We start from the raw sequence: 13,341 nt of genomic DNA, 5'->3' as shown, positions 1-13,341 counted from the left end.
CCCACCATTGATCACAAGCGCTCTCTGGAATCCTGCTCGTCTGCGATCCAGCTACCATAAGGTGAATTGTCAAGGCGGCCAAGGCGACCCTTCCTCGATCTTGTTTGCCCATGTTGCAACAGCATCGGCGGTGAAACGATGGAACGGCGCTGCAACGTGGTCGAGTATGGTCCAATTTGAGATTCATTCCTCTAGTTGCTTCTCAGAGTTGTGAAATACTGGTATATGATCCGCGATTGGGCGCCAGCATCTGTAGCATTTTCTACAAACTTCTCGGGGGTAATTAATGTGCTTATGTGTTCTGGCCGTTAAGATCGGCGGGGGCTTGAAACGGCATCGGTAGAGTCGGCACAATTTGTGTAGCCACTAAACGGGTAACAGTAAACTGCGCACCGGGTGGCATTGTACACCGGGAAAATGGTGTAGAACTTGTTCGTTCCAGGGTAGCAACACTTGACATTTGAATACAGGCGTAGGCTGATTGTTGGTCTTCAGTCGGTGGGTACGCCGTTTACTTTGTCTCGCCTCTCTAACGAGACCGATATTAAGTGTCGATCCAGCTTTGGTATACATTGCTGGTCAGTGGAGGACACTGCGACGGCCGAGGAATACGATACGTGACAGCCACATAAGGCCAACGAGTTGGACTTCCTTACAGTGAAGTAGGACCTTGATACGAGCAACATACTATGACGAGCATCAAGGGGTTAGCGTGCCAGCCAGCAGCGAATACCAGCACTGAAATAAGTTGCTGACCAAACTAGACCCATGTTTGATTACATACTTAGGAAATCAAAGCGTCCAAGAGGGCGAAGATATGAATGCCTGCATCACCTGCCCGAGACGCGCGCCGCACGATTGAAGCCTTCGTGTAAGACTTTCCCTGCAAGATCAAGAAGCAGAAGACAACACCGAATAATCTGGTAAACTGGAACCAAACATGGCAAGAGGGTGGAGTGATCTTATCGGTATCGCGGAAAACGCGAGTCATCCGCGAGCTGCAACCCAAATTCTCGAACCGTCCGCGGGCGTTCTGGTGGGATATCATCCTTTCATTTGAATCAGACGAATGCGGATGGGTTGAAATCCATGTGCACTGGAATCATGGAACCTGATCACGCGAACACGCCCAGAGCATGGCACGCAATTACGGCAGAGTTTTTCATGTTGACCAGAGATGATGGACCTCGACCTCCACGGGTAACAAACCGGAGGCTGCGGTGAGTAATTGGTCGATATTTGCTTTTCCTCGACACATAAATAGAAATAAACCATGGAGGAACTGGGTATATTTCAGAGTGTAGGCAAGGGGTTGGGAAATGGGGGATCGGGGAGCAGGGTAAGGAGGCACGCGGCAGGTCAACCAAGGATGCACGTGTTAACTATGCCCAGTCTAACATGCGGTGTCATTTGTTTATTCTTCGTTGATGGTTGGCAAGCCTTTGGGAAGCCAGTCCTGAACGCCTAGAAACATGCGGAAAGAGAAACTGATTGGACGTTCGTTCACCCGTTCTACTCTTCCGGAACTAGACGAGGGATCAGTACATAGATATGTAAGGGGGGGTCTTTGAGTTGAACGAACTATCAATCGCTCCACTTCCAATGTCGTCACTGACGGCCTTCGGGCTTCTACCGTCAACCTGGCAGCCCACACTGTAAGCGGTTCCTAGAACCTCCTTGACAACACCCTTAAGGTCCTTGGAGAAAGACTTGAATCGCATCGTTCGTGCAATTTCAATAATCTCATCTAGTGGTATCGACTTGCTGTGCTTGATGTTCTTCTCCTTCTTGCGGTCACGGGGCGGCTCCTTGAGTGCCTTGATGACAAGTGTCGAAGCGGTGGGGACAACGGAGACGGCGGCTTGACGGTTCTGGATCGTAAGCTTGACGGTAACACGGAGGCCCTTCTGTTCATCCCCAATTTAGTCAGCTCCGCTCCCAGCACATCCAAAAGACAGGCAGAACTTTAGCTCGGACAGAATTCGCTGCCGAGGGGAGGGCGTCCTACCCAGTCACCAGTGGCCTTTGCGATATCTTCTCCGATCTTCTTGGGAGACAGACCCAGAGGACCGATCTTGGGCGCAAGAGCCGACGAGGCACCGACCTCACCTCCGGTAGCGAGGAGGGTGCTAAATAGATAATTCCCATCAGCCCCAGTTTATGACCAGATGACAGCAGCCAACGTGATTGTTCTCGTGCGCGTGCTTCGGGGTATAGTGATTTGTTGCAAAACGTACATGACCTTCACCTCATTGGGGTCGAACTTGGGAGCTATCGGAGCAATCAGTCAAGCCCGAAACCATCAGAGCCTCGCTCGGTCGAAATTGGTAACTCACGCATATTGACTTTTCTTGGGGGAGGGGGCTCTGTCGGTCGGGTGTTGGATGATTATCTGTCAAGAATCCGGAGCCTCGATCCAAGCAGAGCAGGTTCACAGGGAAAAAAGTTCGCAACGTCTAGGCTTCGCAAAATTGCTTGTGGGGAGTTTGACGGAAAGAGCAGCCCTAGAGGGTAAGCGATCATTGGCCGAAGGTGGGGTGGGCTTATCGGGGAAGGGCTTCTTGAGGCAGGAACACGGTTTAGTGCATTGTGCTTTGTAGCTGCATCAAAGCTTGGATTTGGCTGGACGTCAATTCAAGTACCTAGGTACCTTGGAACGCCATACGCTCTCCTGAAACACAAAGTACATGCCTCATACCTGGACAAGTAAACGTTGGAGGCCGGGGTTCATGGTGTTCTCAATTTTCTCAGCTCTCATATATTTTAACAATGCCGTTACATAGACCCATCATTATGATTTCCCAAAGGACTTACTCATAGGCCCCCAGAGTATGCGTGGATAGTCGGCAATGATGCTTGCCTACTATGGGGGTTTCAATCAGTGTAGGGGTTTGAAACTTTCGAAAGATCGTCTCCCACCGCTGGGCCGGCTTGTCCATTGCATATAACTAGGCTAAAATACCTAGGCACTCGAGGACGATGCTGAGCTGTGTGCCATCCATCATAATCATGCCAAGCACCAGCCCCCCCTCACTTCCCCCGCATTTTAACAGGAATGCATCTCAAGCCTAATTCCACTCCAGCTACCATCTAGTTTGTGCCGCTGACCGCCAGCCTGTTGGGAGATTGTTAGCTGCGGGTGCTTTACACTATTCAGGCCGTATGGATACATACTTCATCAGGTGGTCCATGAAAGTCTGGAGGGACACGTCATCGGTAAAGATGGTTTGCGCCGTCTGAGCTCCTACACCACCATAGGCACCTGTCGTGTGAGTTGTGGAGGGGTTGAGCTTGGACAGCAAGAATCGAGCCTGCGAGCCACCCGCATCGCAAACAATGAATCGAGGGAGAGGGAACCGGTCACTAATCAGGTCCTGTTTCTGTTGTCAGTCCTGCATCCTTGCCGGTCTGTAGGTCACAATTGTTCTTACCCTTGCGTCCTCCTTTGGCTGCTCGAGTAGCCCTGCGAAATTCTCGTAGCCCTCTTGATCCTGGTAGCCTGCTTTCTTCCATTCCGCAATGGTCTCACCATGGAAAATAAGGATGTGGAAGAAGGTATCGAGAAGCAGAATATGTGTAGGTTGAATTGACGTCGAATCCAAAAGAACCGGTTGGCCGCCTTCCTGGTCAAAAGTGTAGGAATCCAGCGTGGGCTGGATCATGACGAGGGAGTTGCTGACATCCTCATGGTTCATGACGTGACGATAGAAAGCCGTCTCGTCGGGTGAGTTATTGAAAACCTGGAGGAACTGACTTCGACGGAGATGGAACATGAACTGGGGGTATAAAGTGAAATTCTTCTCCAATCTGAAAGACGAGGGGTCATCCTTCCTATAGTCTGCAAATCTAGAGCACAGGCGAATAAGCATGCGATCAACCCAGCGGAGCACGTCCGGGCCGTCGTCGACCTCGGCCTTGAAGACGGCGATTCTGGACATGAGCACCGCGGCTGCTTCCTGATCGAAAGACTGAGCGATGGCGGGATCGCCAGCGGGCCCGCTCAAATTCCTCGCCACCGTGGTTACACGCAGGTGAAACTGGCCGCTCGAGTGTTGATAATACGTCAGGAACTGCATCATGCCTTTTTGTTGCCCTTGCTGGTGCTGGGCGGGGCCACCTTGGCTTGCAATTTCAAAGTAAACGCCATAACTGGCGGTTGGGTCGATGCCGCACATCTTCCACGAGCATGTGTTACCAATGCCACACTCTGTCTCTCCCACTGAAGTCGACTTCTTGTTCAATGAGACGGCATGTCCGATGAGCCCCGTTACCTTGAGCTCCTTGGTGGTAAGAACTTCGAGCACAGCGTTGAAACCCATCAGCAGGTTGTCATCTGCATCCTTTTCGAATATGCGGATAAAGGACTGCTTGAACATGGACGAGGTGAAACTGTCCGTCAGGATCATGTGGCCGCCGGTAGAATTACACAGCCCCTTCATCTCTAGCAAGCCAACCTGGTCCAGACAGCCGGCGAAGATGTCAATGATGTGACCATTGTGGGCGGTTCGCTTGGCGAGGTTGTCGTAGAATTTGAGGGCCTTCTTGTAGTACTTAATATTATCACGGTCAATATCGTGATGGGACCGGATTGGCTCCCTCAGCTCGGGGCCGACTACCATTCCAGGACCCTCGGTAGCAGGGCCTCCAGCAAACAACATGATACGGCCTCCGGCATTCTGAAATGAGGACTCGAGCAGGCCGACGGCAACGCTCAGCGCAACTCCCGAACAGCGCAAGTTACGCCTATCGTTGGCAACAGGCCAGGGATCTTTTTGCAGTTGTTCCAGGGCTTTGGTGAGCTGGAACTCGCATTGCTGCACCGGCAAGAGGAATCGAGAGGCCGGGCCCATTGGCATTATGGGGCGGCCGGGCTGTTGCTGAGGCATGCCCGGTCTGATGGTGGGTGCCAATAAACCGAGCATTTCCTGTACTTGCTTGGCCGAGTAATCCTTGCTACCGCGGAAGACATACGACTTGGCGCACTCAGTGTAGCCGATCTCGTGGACTTGGGCCTAGAGAGGGTTATGAGCATAGGGTTCAGTCCGCTGGGTCACGGGGATTCGTTACCATTGTACCGTAGGTTATCAGGCCGACGAGCGCAGTCTCCGGGAGGAGACTTAAACTCATGACCAGAGATTCCTTGAGCGCAGCGAGGCTGTCCTCCTCCTGGCACGTATCAACGACATAGAGAAAGATGGGGGGACTGGGGGCCGGGCGAGAGAGCCGATACTCAATAGTGGTGTTGGAGGGGTGCAGCTCTGGAGGGATTGCGTTCGCCGTGATGTCCTTGTAGTGCGGCGGTAGGGGGTTTCTCGACAGACAGAAGGGACATATCCACAGTCGAGCTCGAACGTCTACCTGGCTGTGTGCGAGCAGTAACGTTAGCGGCGAGAAGGATACACTGGCAGGGTGCAGCAGGGTGGGGCATACCAGAATGGATTCAATACAGAGCGGCATGGCTGCTTGCAGGTAACGGGCTCAAACTGCAGGATAGGTGTGTCGGGTTTCTCCTTGAGGGGGGTGTAGAGAGCGCCGATGGGGACGACGAGACGTGAAGCTTCCTGCTAAAGGTTCAGTCGCTACAACTTGGGGATCGGGTGTGTGAAAGCTGACTTACCATGCGAGAGCTTGGAAATACATTCCAGCTGAGACGGACTCCATCGCGATCCTCGACCTCGCTCCATTGCTCCTTGAGGGCCTCGTAGTCCATGTTGCCGGATTGGGAGCTTCCCAAGATTGCAAACGCTCACTGTAGTAGTCTTGGTGGTGGTTTGGTGGCGGTTGGTCTGTTGTGTCGTTGTCCCGTTCGGGTGTGAACACGGGGAAATACAAGCGACTTCCTGTCTGGCGGTTGCAATTGCAGGCAGGTGAATAAAATTTTGGTATTGAGGAGGCACGGGGCATTATCAAGGCAATGTCGTAGGATGCTTCCCAGATGCCTACGTAGTACTTTAACTAATGCGCACCGATATGGACAAGTTGCAGCTGGCGACGGAGGCCGAAAGTGGGGCGGTGCTTCATGGGCCACCTGTTGCTTCCGTGTTCCACCTAAATATGACTTGCAGGTTACTCACTTATCACCCTTTCGAGGTACCCTACAAGCTATATTAACAAACTATATTATAGCAGGTCTACTACACTAGAGTATCTCGCTATCCTACTACTCAACGTTATTCCACCCTGCTGCGCCGTTTAATTTGTTGCCTAGTTGTCGTGGTTGCTGTCACGCCGCGCCAGGGGTTGCAATCCTTGCCACTACGCCACCGTACCAGATGTCTTCACCAAAAGAGACCAATACCAAAGTCCCTGACTTTGGTATCTGCAACCACTTATCAATCTGTTCAGACCAGTATGGGTCAATCACGTGACAACCGTCACAGTTGCCTGGATCGGATTCACCTACAAAGCATGCTCCACATTTACATGTTACTTCGCCTTCTGCGTCGTTGCTCATCAAGCCTAAAAACAGCGATTTAAATCCGTTGCGTTAGGTGTGGATCAAGGACCTCTGGATTAAGGACCTCTATTTCCTTTTTCAACTATATGTTATCTTTTAACCGTTACTTCTGAACTTCACCAATGCACACTAATTTTAGAAGTATCTATAGCTTCGAATAGTTATAACGCTTGGATATTCTTAATAAAACGCGTGCTCACAACCGTTATGGGAAAGGTCGACCTTCCAGTTGGCCGGTAGGTCGTTACCGCGATACCACGAAGCAAGATGAACCTTGCCCGCGAAGATGTACGGCGGTACCGCCCAACCTTGCGAATTAATAGCCTGGATCACCGTAACCCATTCCCGACCTCCTTGTGTAGCCTGTCTAGGCCGTCCGTGTCTTTCTGCACTCGTTACAACCATACCGGATGTGATTATGCCCATTAGGAAGCCCGTCTCGTCAATGTCACGGTCTATGACCGGTATGTAGCCTCTGCGACGCCTTCGGCCAGAAAGACCCACAGAAATCTCCGAATAGCTTCACTTCTCGAAGATTCCTGAAATGACGAGACGGGAGGACAGAAGGATAAAAGGGAGAAGGGTTCACCACACTGAATGTATCTAATGTTTTTCTCTTCATAGATGGATAGTACTCGTAGAGTAGGCTAGGCTAATTGCATCGACAATACCCTTGACCCTTACTGTTAGGCAACCTTGGTGGGCGTTGCCAAGACCACCAAGGTTACCACGTGACTTAGCCCTTCGGGACTAAGTCCAACCTTCGTGCTCCATAGGACTAGATAGAATGTCATGCTTTTACAACCTCACAATCTTTGACCACCTTTGCGTGTAACACTTACAGTCAAAGTTGTAGATATCCTCCGGTAGGATACCGTATTTAGCGATTGTGTCCCTAACAAGCTCAAACCACGCGTAATACGCGATAGGATCTTCGCTAAATACCCTCTGGTAATCAATTCGACGGTTTAAACGCGTTCGGAGGTCTTGTCGGCGGTTAACGAAGTTCGTGGTCCAGTTCTTGCCGACGGGGGGCGCGTCGCGTACGCGTCGTAGGATATTCGCCATTTCTTCAACGTATCGAAGTCGAGGAGGAAATGCTCGCGCATCTAGCTCAATTATACGTCGGGCAATCGTATCCTCTTCGGTTTGAGTTAGATTTCGTTTTAACATATTAGCTTCGTGTCGCGTTTGGTCGCCGTCGAATCGATTCTTTAGTGTACGGTCGCAAACGTTGTAGATACGGCCAAGCTTACGCCATGAAATTTCAGGGTTGCGCTTTTTAGCTTGGATAGCTAGCTGAAGATCGGCTTCTTTGGATTTACGAGGCATGTTGTGGGAGGGAAGAAAAGTGCAAGCTAAGTTAAAAGGTTGAAATATTTGAAAAGGTACGAAAGTGACTTGTGTGCGAAAATGACTTGTGGATCACGTTACTATATATCTTATAATATAATAGTTAAGTAGTATAAAGGGTAACTAGAAATAGGCTAGTATATAGGTACGTGTATTATAAGACTAATTCTTAAGAAATCTAATTAGGTAGGAGCGTCTCGAGTTCTCCTCTTAAGCTAGGCGGTTCCGGGGTTCTACCAGATCGGGGGCGAATCCCTCCCGACTTAGCTTATTAGCTAAGACCAGCCCGCTATAACGGTTCTTTCCTTATATATATAGACTAATATAGGGGTATTTAGGAGTAAAGAAGAAGAGTCTCATAGCTTAGACGATCTAAGAATTGAACCTAGTATTTTAATCCTAGAGGGATTATAGAGATCATTCTTGTTATTCCCGAGGGCCTTGCTACTCGGAAATACCTCCTATCTTAAGCTCACTATCCCTATAAAGCGACAATGATTCATAACAATATGCACATAGAAGGAAATCAGGACGCCTCTAAGACGGATAAGTTTCAACCAGCATTTGAGTCGCTAACGGGGTAGCATGCAGACTGTTAACAAACTAACAAATATAAGTGCTTGTACCGTGACTAGCAGCTTGATATAATGTGCCACGTGTGAGGCTTGGATGAAGAGGATTCCCTATCTTATATACGAATGCGTGGATTATCAAATGTGCCATGTCAAAACACCCACGTGGAAACGTATTATTATTATTATTATTATTAAATACGCCGTAGGCTCGAAGCCCCCGGTACCTCTACCAGTACTCCCGTCTGTCAAACCGTGCCCTAATGGCTGGACTAAATACATACGCTGCGTCGTCGGTTCGCCCTATTGGCGACTGCGTTGCGTTCACTACCATACTACGTTGGTTCTCAACCTACCAACAAAGTCCCCCTGAGAAGATCGATGCTATCTGGGCCTTGAAGCTGTCCGACCCGTCCCTAGCAGCCACCTTACAATAGTCCCACTAACTACTGGTTCTCCTGTTGCCGTTGCGAGGTCTCTGCGAGAGTATAGTGGTCGTGGTGCGATAGCGGCCCGTAATCGTTCCCTCGGTCCTTCCAACAGCCCGCAAAAGAGGATTACGTGCTCTGCCGTCTCAGGGGCGTCGCCACAGCGGCATAGCGGCGAGTACACGCCAAAAGCCCCTGTCTTGAATAAGAAGGCTGCTAGTCCTATTTTTCCGTCCTGATCTGGCACAGCGTAGACGCCTCCAGTCGGTTCAGGCCGAAATACCTGCCCCCTTTCGGTATCTGCATCGAAGGGCCCTCCGGTTCCTCAGCGATAGCGCGTCGCTGGCGATCGTGATGCTCTACTCCGGTGAGCCATCTCTTCCTCCAGTGGCCGAGGAGGGCAGCCGGGACCTCCTTTTCCTCACTCATCCACTCGGAGCCCCGGGCCTCCTTCTCCATAGTGTACCCTGCCGGTAATGGAAACGTATGAAAGTCGGTAAACATAAAGAAAATGGCGACAGAAAAATAAAGCAAAACAGGTAAAATTAGGGGTGCGTTGAAGCTATGTGGGAATGGGTATCCTGACTCTATCGATCTATTGCGTTCCTGCCTCATCCACTGCTTTTCACCTGAACACCATCTGATTATTGGTATTACTCATTTGCCTTGCATCCAAACGTCGTCTTGGTGTGCTCTTGAGGAAGGCGACAATCCCAGCTTGCCACCCGCGTCCTACAATCTAATCCGACGAACCCATGGCCAATCACGTCCACAAGTGAGCTCCATGCTCTGACGCAATGGTATGGCGAGGTGAGACAGAGGTTGTATGGCTTCACGTGAGTTGATTACTTTTGTCTCATGGCCCATACGATAAAGCCCCCGACACCAAAGATACATGTAGCCGCTAGTTAAGTTAGTTTGAGTGAATAGAATGGCGGTATCTTGCGTCAGTTGTGGGAGCTTACCAACAGCCAGTGTTTCTAATGCACGATGATCCACACCTCGGGTTTGTAAGTTACCTTCTCGTGGCAACAGGGTGCTAATCTCATACAGCCCGCGGCTGATCAACTCGGCGTTGACAACGGGCATCGTCTGAAGTGGAACTGCAGCCTTTTCTTAAGACATGAAAAAGGAAGTCGAACGGAAACTTGAATGTGATCTACCGGGACCCGACATTGGGTTGTACTTGTCTTGAGAGTGGCGGACCTTAGGCTCTATATAAAAGCTCCTGAGCACTGCGACCATGAAGTCCCGATACGTTTACTTGGAGGCCAACTATGGAGCTCCTGGTCGGTTTTACACTAGTTAACTCTAGAAGTCGTCCTAATTGGGCACGAAACCATTGTGCTGCGAAGGCACGGATCCTCATTTGCCAATGGCCTGACGCCAAGCCTCTTCTAGCCTCGGCTCACACCACGTCGTGTTTCGAACAAGGAGCCTAGAATTCCAGATGGGCCCATCATCATCCTATATAAGTTTCAAAACATGGATTACCATCGTTCCCGTACAAACACAAAACCGATACGACTGTGAATTGCCTCACTTGCATCAAATCATACTCGTCACTTATCTGAACTAACGTACGGCAGGGCAACTCTTTCCCAGATCAGTCTCATAATTGCGAAAATGCGACCATTGTCTTTTGCTAGGGCGCATATTGATTTGTATAGTGGTAACTTTTCAGTGTGAAAGAAAGTTTACATGGTTGATTCTGCCTTCTTCTTATCTACGCAGTGGCAGTGTTAAAAGGGTGTACAGCAAGGAGCGATTGGGAAAAGATACTGAACGGCACTTTACTATACATTTGTCTCTAGATAATATCTTGGCGGTACACATACAGTACGCCCTTTTATAGGATTAAAGATATATTTCATAACGTACCCCACGGTCCAATTGAACACTTTCGCGCATTTCCGTACAACCTAGGTTTTATCCCTTATTTTCCACCTTCTACAATGGCACGTAATTGGGAAGAAAGTGATATTCAATTAGCGCTTCAAGCGCTTCAAAATAACCCCAAACTAAGCGTACGATCCGTAGCACGGATCTATAATATCCCTCATACAACCTTACGTCACCGATATCGCGGCGGTACTTCACGACAGGATATACGATCACCAACGCAAAAGCTTACCTATTCCGAAGAAGACGCGATCGTACGCTACATAGTCGACCTAGATTCACGATCATTTCCTCCTCGAATAAGTGGCGTTGAAGATATGACGAATCGACTACTCCACCAACGCGACGCAGGACGCGTCGGTATTAACTGGGCTTCGAGCTTCGTACGACGACAACCAGACCTCCGGACGCGTTTTAATCGAAGAATCGACTACCAGAGAGTTCTCTGCGAAGATCCCGACGCGTACCGCGCGTGGTTTTATCTCGTGGGGAATACAATTAATAATAATATTAAATACGCCGTAGGTGTTAACCCTCGGTACCTCTACAAGTACTCCCTTAAGGGGCTATAGATGATATAGCGGGCCCTTAAGCCGCGTCGGGCGGTTATACAGGTAAACTTGTAGCCAAATGACTACTAAACCTCCTGTCCCTCCCTAAGTCTGTGCTACAACCCCTGCCTGAACTACCGATAAGTGTGGTAATGTGGCACTTAAATTCGTCCTCAGGGGTGGGATGCTGCTGATGTGCAGAAGATGCTCGACTATTTTTTTGTCGCGACAAGTCGTAGTATCTGCTAATTGGGGTTCTCGTCGAGCGTATACATCTCAACCATACGCTCAAGTGGATAGACCGTAACGTGGTCAGACGCTCGCAAGAATCGCGGCGAGAGGGCGTGCTGCGCGCCTTCTATCGTGAGGGGACGGGTTCGCCGACGAGCGTTATCGGAAAGGCGAGGTCCGATAAGGGGTCGGATTAACGATTCGAATTCTGGACCGGCTGTCGAGTTATATTCCGCCGACGTAGTGCTTGACGGTCGACTGGCTAGGATGCTCGTAATCCTAAACTGCACCAATCTCCCTATTATCGCTAGGTAGGCGAAGTCAACAAGGTGGGCAGCGCGCCGTAAGGGTTGACTAAACCCCCTTGTGTGTCAGCTGCGGGATTCGAACCCGCGACTCGTCACCGACCCAAGTGGGCGAGGCTCAAATCGGGACTTATCTACCAGCGAAGTGACCAACTACACCAGCCGACTACAATTAATAAGTATGGAATTCAAGAGGAGGATATCTATAATTTTGACGAGACTGGGTTTCTTATGGGTCAAATCTCATCCGAGATAGTTGTAACGACCTCTGATCGACGTGGAAGACCTAGAGCAGTACAGAAAGGGAATAGGGAATGGGTTACAGTTATCCAGGGCATCGGATCGGACGGCTATACTATCCCTCCGTATATCATCTTTGCTGGTAAAACTCACCTATCTTCGTGGTACGAAAATAGCCTACTACTAAAGGATTGGGTTATCGTGGTTACGAAAAATGGCTGGACTACAAATGAAAGAGGCGAGGACTGGATTCGACATTTCGATCAACATACAAAGCTTCGTACGAAAGGTGTTTATCGCCTCTTAATTCTCGACGGCCACGAGAGCCACCACTCGACCGCTTTCGAGCTCTACTGTAAAGAGAACTCTATTATCACACTCTGTATGCCTGCTCATTCGTCGCATAAGCCCCAACCTCTCGATATCGGCTGTTTTCGTGCACTGAAAAGAGCGTACGGTAAAGAAATTGAGGATCTTATGCGGGCACATATTACCCATATCTCGAAGGAGGACTTCCTCTCCGCGTTCTTAAAAGCGTTCCAGGCAACTTTTACGATATCAAATATCCAGGGAGGTTTCCGAGGGGCAGGACTCGTACCGTACGATCCGGAATATGTGATTTCGCAGTTAGATGTGAAGGTACATACTCCAACACCTCCGGGTACCTCGTCTGGCCTTCCTATTATCTGGGAGTCGAAGACCCCAAATAACCCAATTGAGGCACAATCCCAGACCGAACACGTGGAAAACCGAGTTATACGACATCAAAATAGCTCTCCGACAGCTACACTTACTGCACTTGACCAGTTTGCGAAGGGTACGACGCAGGTTATGCACCGGCTTGCTCTTTTAGAGGGTGAGAACGCCGCGCTTTGAAAGGCAAATGAGACACTTAGCCGGCGGCGTTATACGAGACAAAAAAACGTTTACAGTATGAGGATCACTTCGTATACAAGCTGGAGAAGATTTACAGTCTCAGAAGCTAGTTAACGGAGAGTTAGATAATAAATCGCGCTGGAGTCGTAGTCGTACGAGGAGGCCAGAGATACTTCAGCAACGCTGTAGGACGTGCGGAGAGCCCGGTCATAATATGCGTACTTGTCAGAATAGTAAAGAGATATCTGAAGAAGATAGTTCCGAGTAGTTTTAATTATTTTTTTACGTTATAGTTGAATTAACTTATATCTTATTGTACGAGGTCTTAAGAAGTGTTCAATTGGACCGTGGGGTACGTTATCTAATTTAAAAGACGTCAATTTAAACTTAACTATTTAAACTATATAAAAAGACCTAAAATTAGGT

General features: G+C 49.5%; 3 protein-coding genes and 1 non-coding gene across 4 annotated transcripts; all 4 read right to left on the bottom strand.

Moving 5' to 3' along the window:
- Positions 1 to 1,512: 1,512 nt before the first annotated feature.
- BCR38DRAFT_404615 (ribosomal protein L11) lies at positions 1,513 to 2,340 on the bottom strand (the record flags this gene model as incomplete). Its single annotated transcript, XM_040857858.1, has 5 exons — positions 1,513 to 1,526; positions 1,583 to 1,907; positions 2,009 to 2,129; positions 2,238 to 2,271; positions 2,337 to 2,340. 5 exons carry the CDS (start codon positions 2,338 to 2,340, stop codon positions 1,513 to 1,515), a joined length of 498 nt encoding a protein of 165 aa, XP_040721130.1.
- A 290-nt stretch (positions 2,341 to 2,630) lies between these two features.
- Positions 2,631 to 5,939, bottom strand: BCR38DRAFT_359056 (Sec23/Sec24 trunk domain-containing protein). The gene is made up of 6 exons (XM_040857145.1): positions 5,618 to 5,939; positions 5,431 to 5,561; positions 5,068 to 5,362; positions 3,432 to 5,012; positions 3,175 to 3,374; positions 2,631 to 3,115 (listed from the first exon to the last, which is right to left on the bottom strand). Exons 1-6 carry the CDS (start codon positions 5,708 to 5,710, stop codon positions 3,091 to 3,093), a joined length of 2,325 nt encoding a protein of 774 aa, XP_040721129.1. The 5' UTR covers positions 5,711 to 5,939; the 3' UTR covers positions 2,631 to 3,090.
- Positions 5,940 to 9,348: 3,409 nt separating this feature from the next.
- On the bottom strand, positions 9,349 to 10,080 carry BCR38DRAFT_417298 (uncharacterized protein). Its single transcript, XM_040859148.1, has 2 exons — positions 9,776 to 10,080; positions 9,349 to 9,714 (listed from the first exon to the last, which is right to left on the bottom strand). Exons 1-2 carry the CDS (start codon positions 9,897 to 9,899, stop codon positions 9,656 to 9,658), a joined length of 183 nt encoding a protein of 60 aa, XP_040721128.1. The 5' UTR covers positions 9,900 to 10,080; the 3' UTR covers positions 9,349 to 9,655.
- Positions 10,081 to 11,863: 1,783 nt separating this feature from the next.
- Positions 11,864 to 11,966, bottom strand: BCR38DRAFT_t21. Its single transcript has one exon. It is a non-coding gene; the product is annotated as a tRNA-Thr (tRNA).
- Between the last annotated feature and the right edge of the window lie 1,375 nt (positions 11,967 to 13,341).

This window comes from Pseudomassariella vexata (assembly GCF_002105095.1).
Source record: "Pseudomassariella vexata strain CBS 129021 chromosome Unknown BCR38scaffold_1, whole genome shotgun sequence".
NCBI classification, from domain to species: Eukaryota; Fungi; Ascomycota; class Sordariomycetes; order Amphisphaeriales; family Pseudomassariaceae; genus Pseudomassariella; species Pseudomassariella vexata.
Note: the sequence above shows the minus strand (reverse complement) of the source record. Positions and strands in the feature narration are given on the sequence as shown.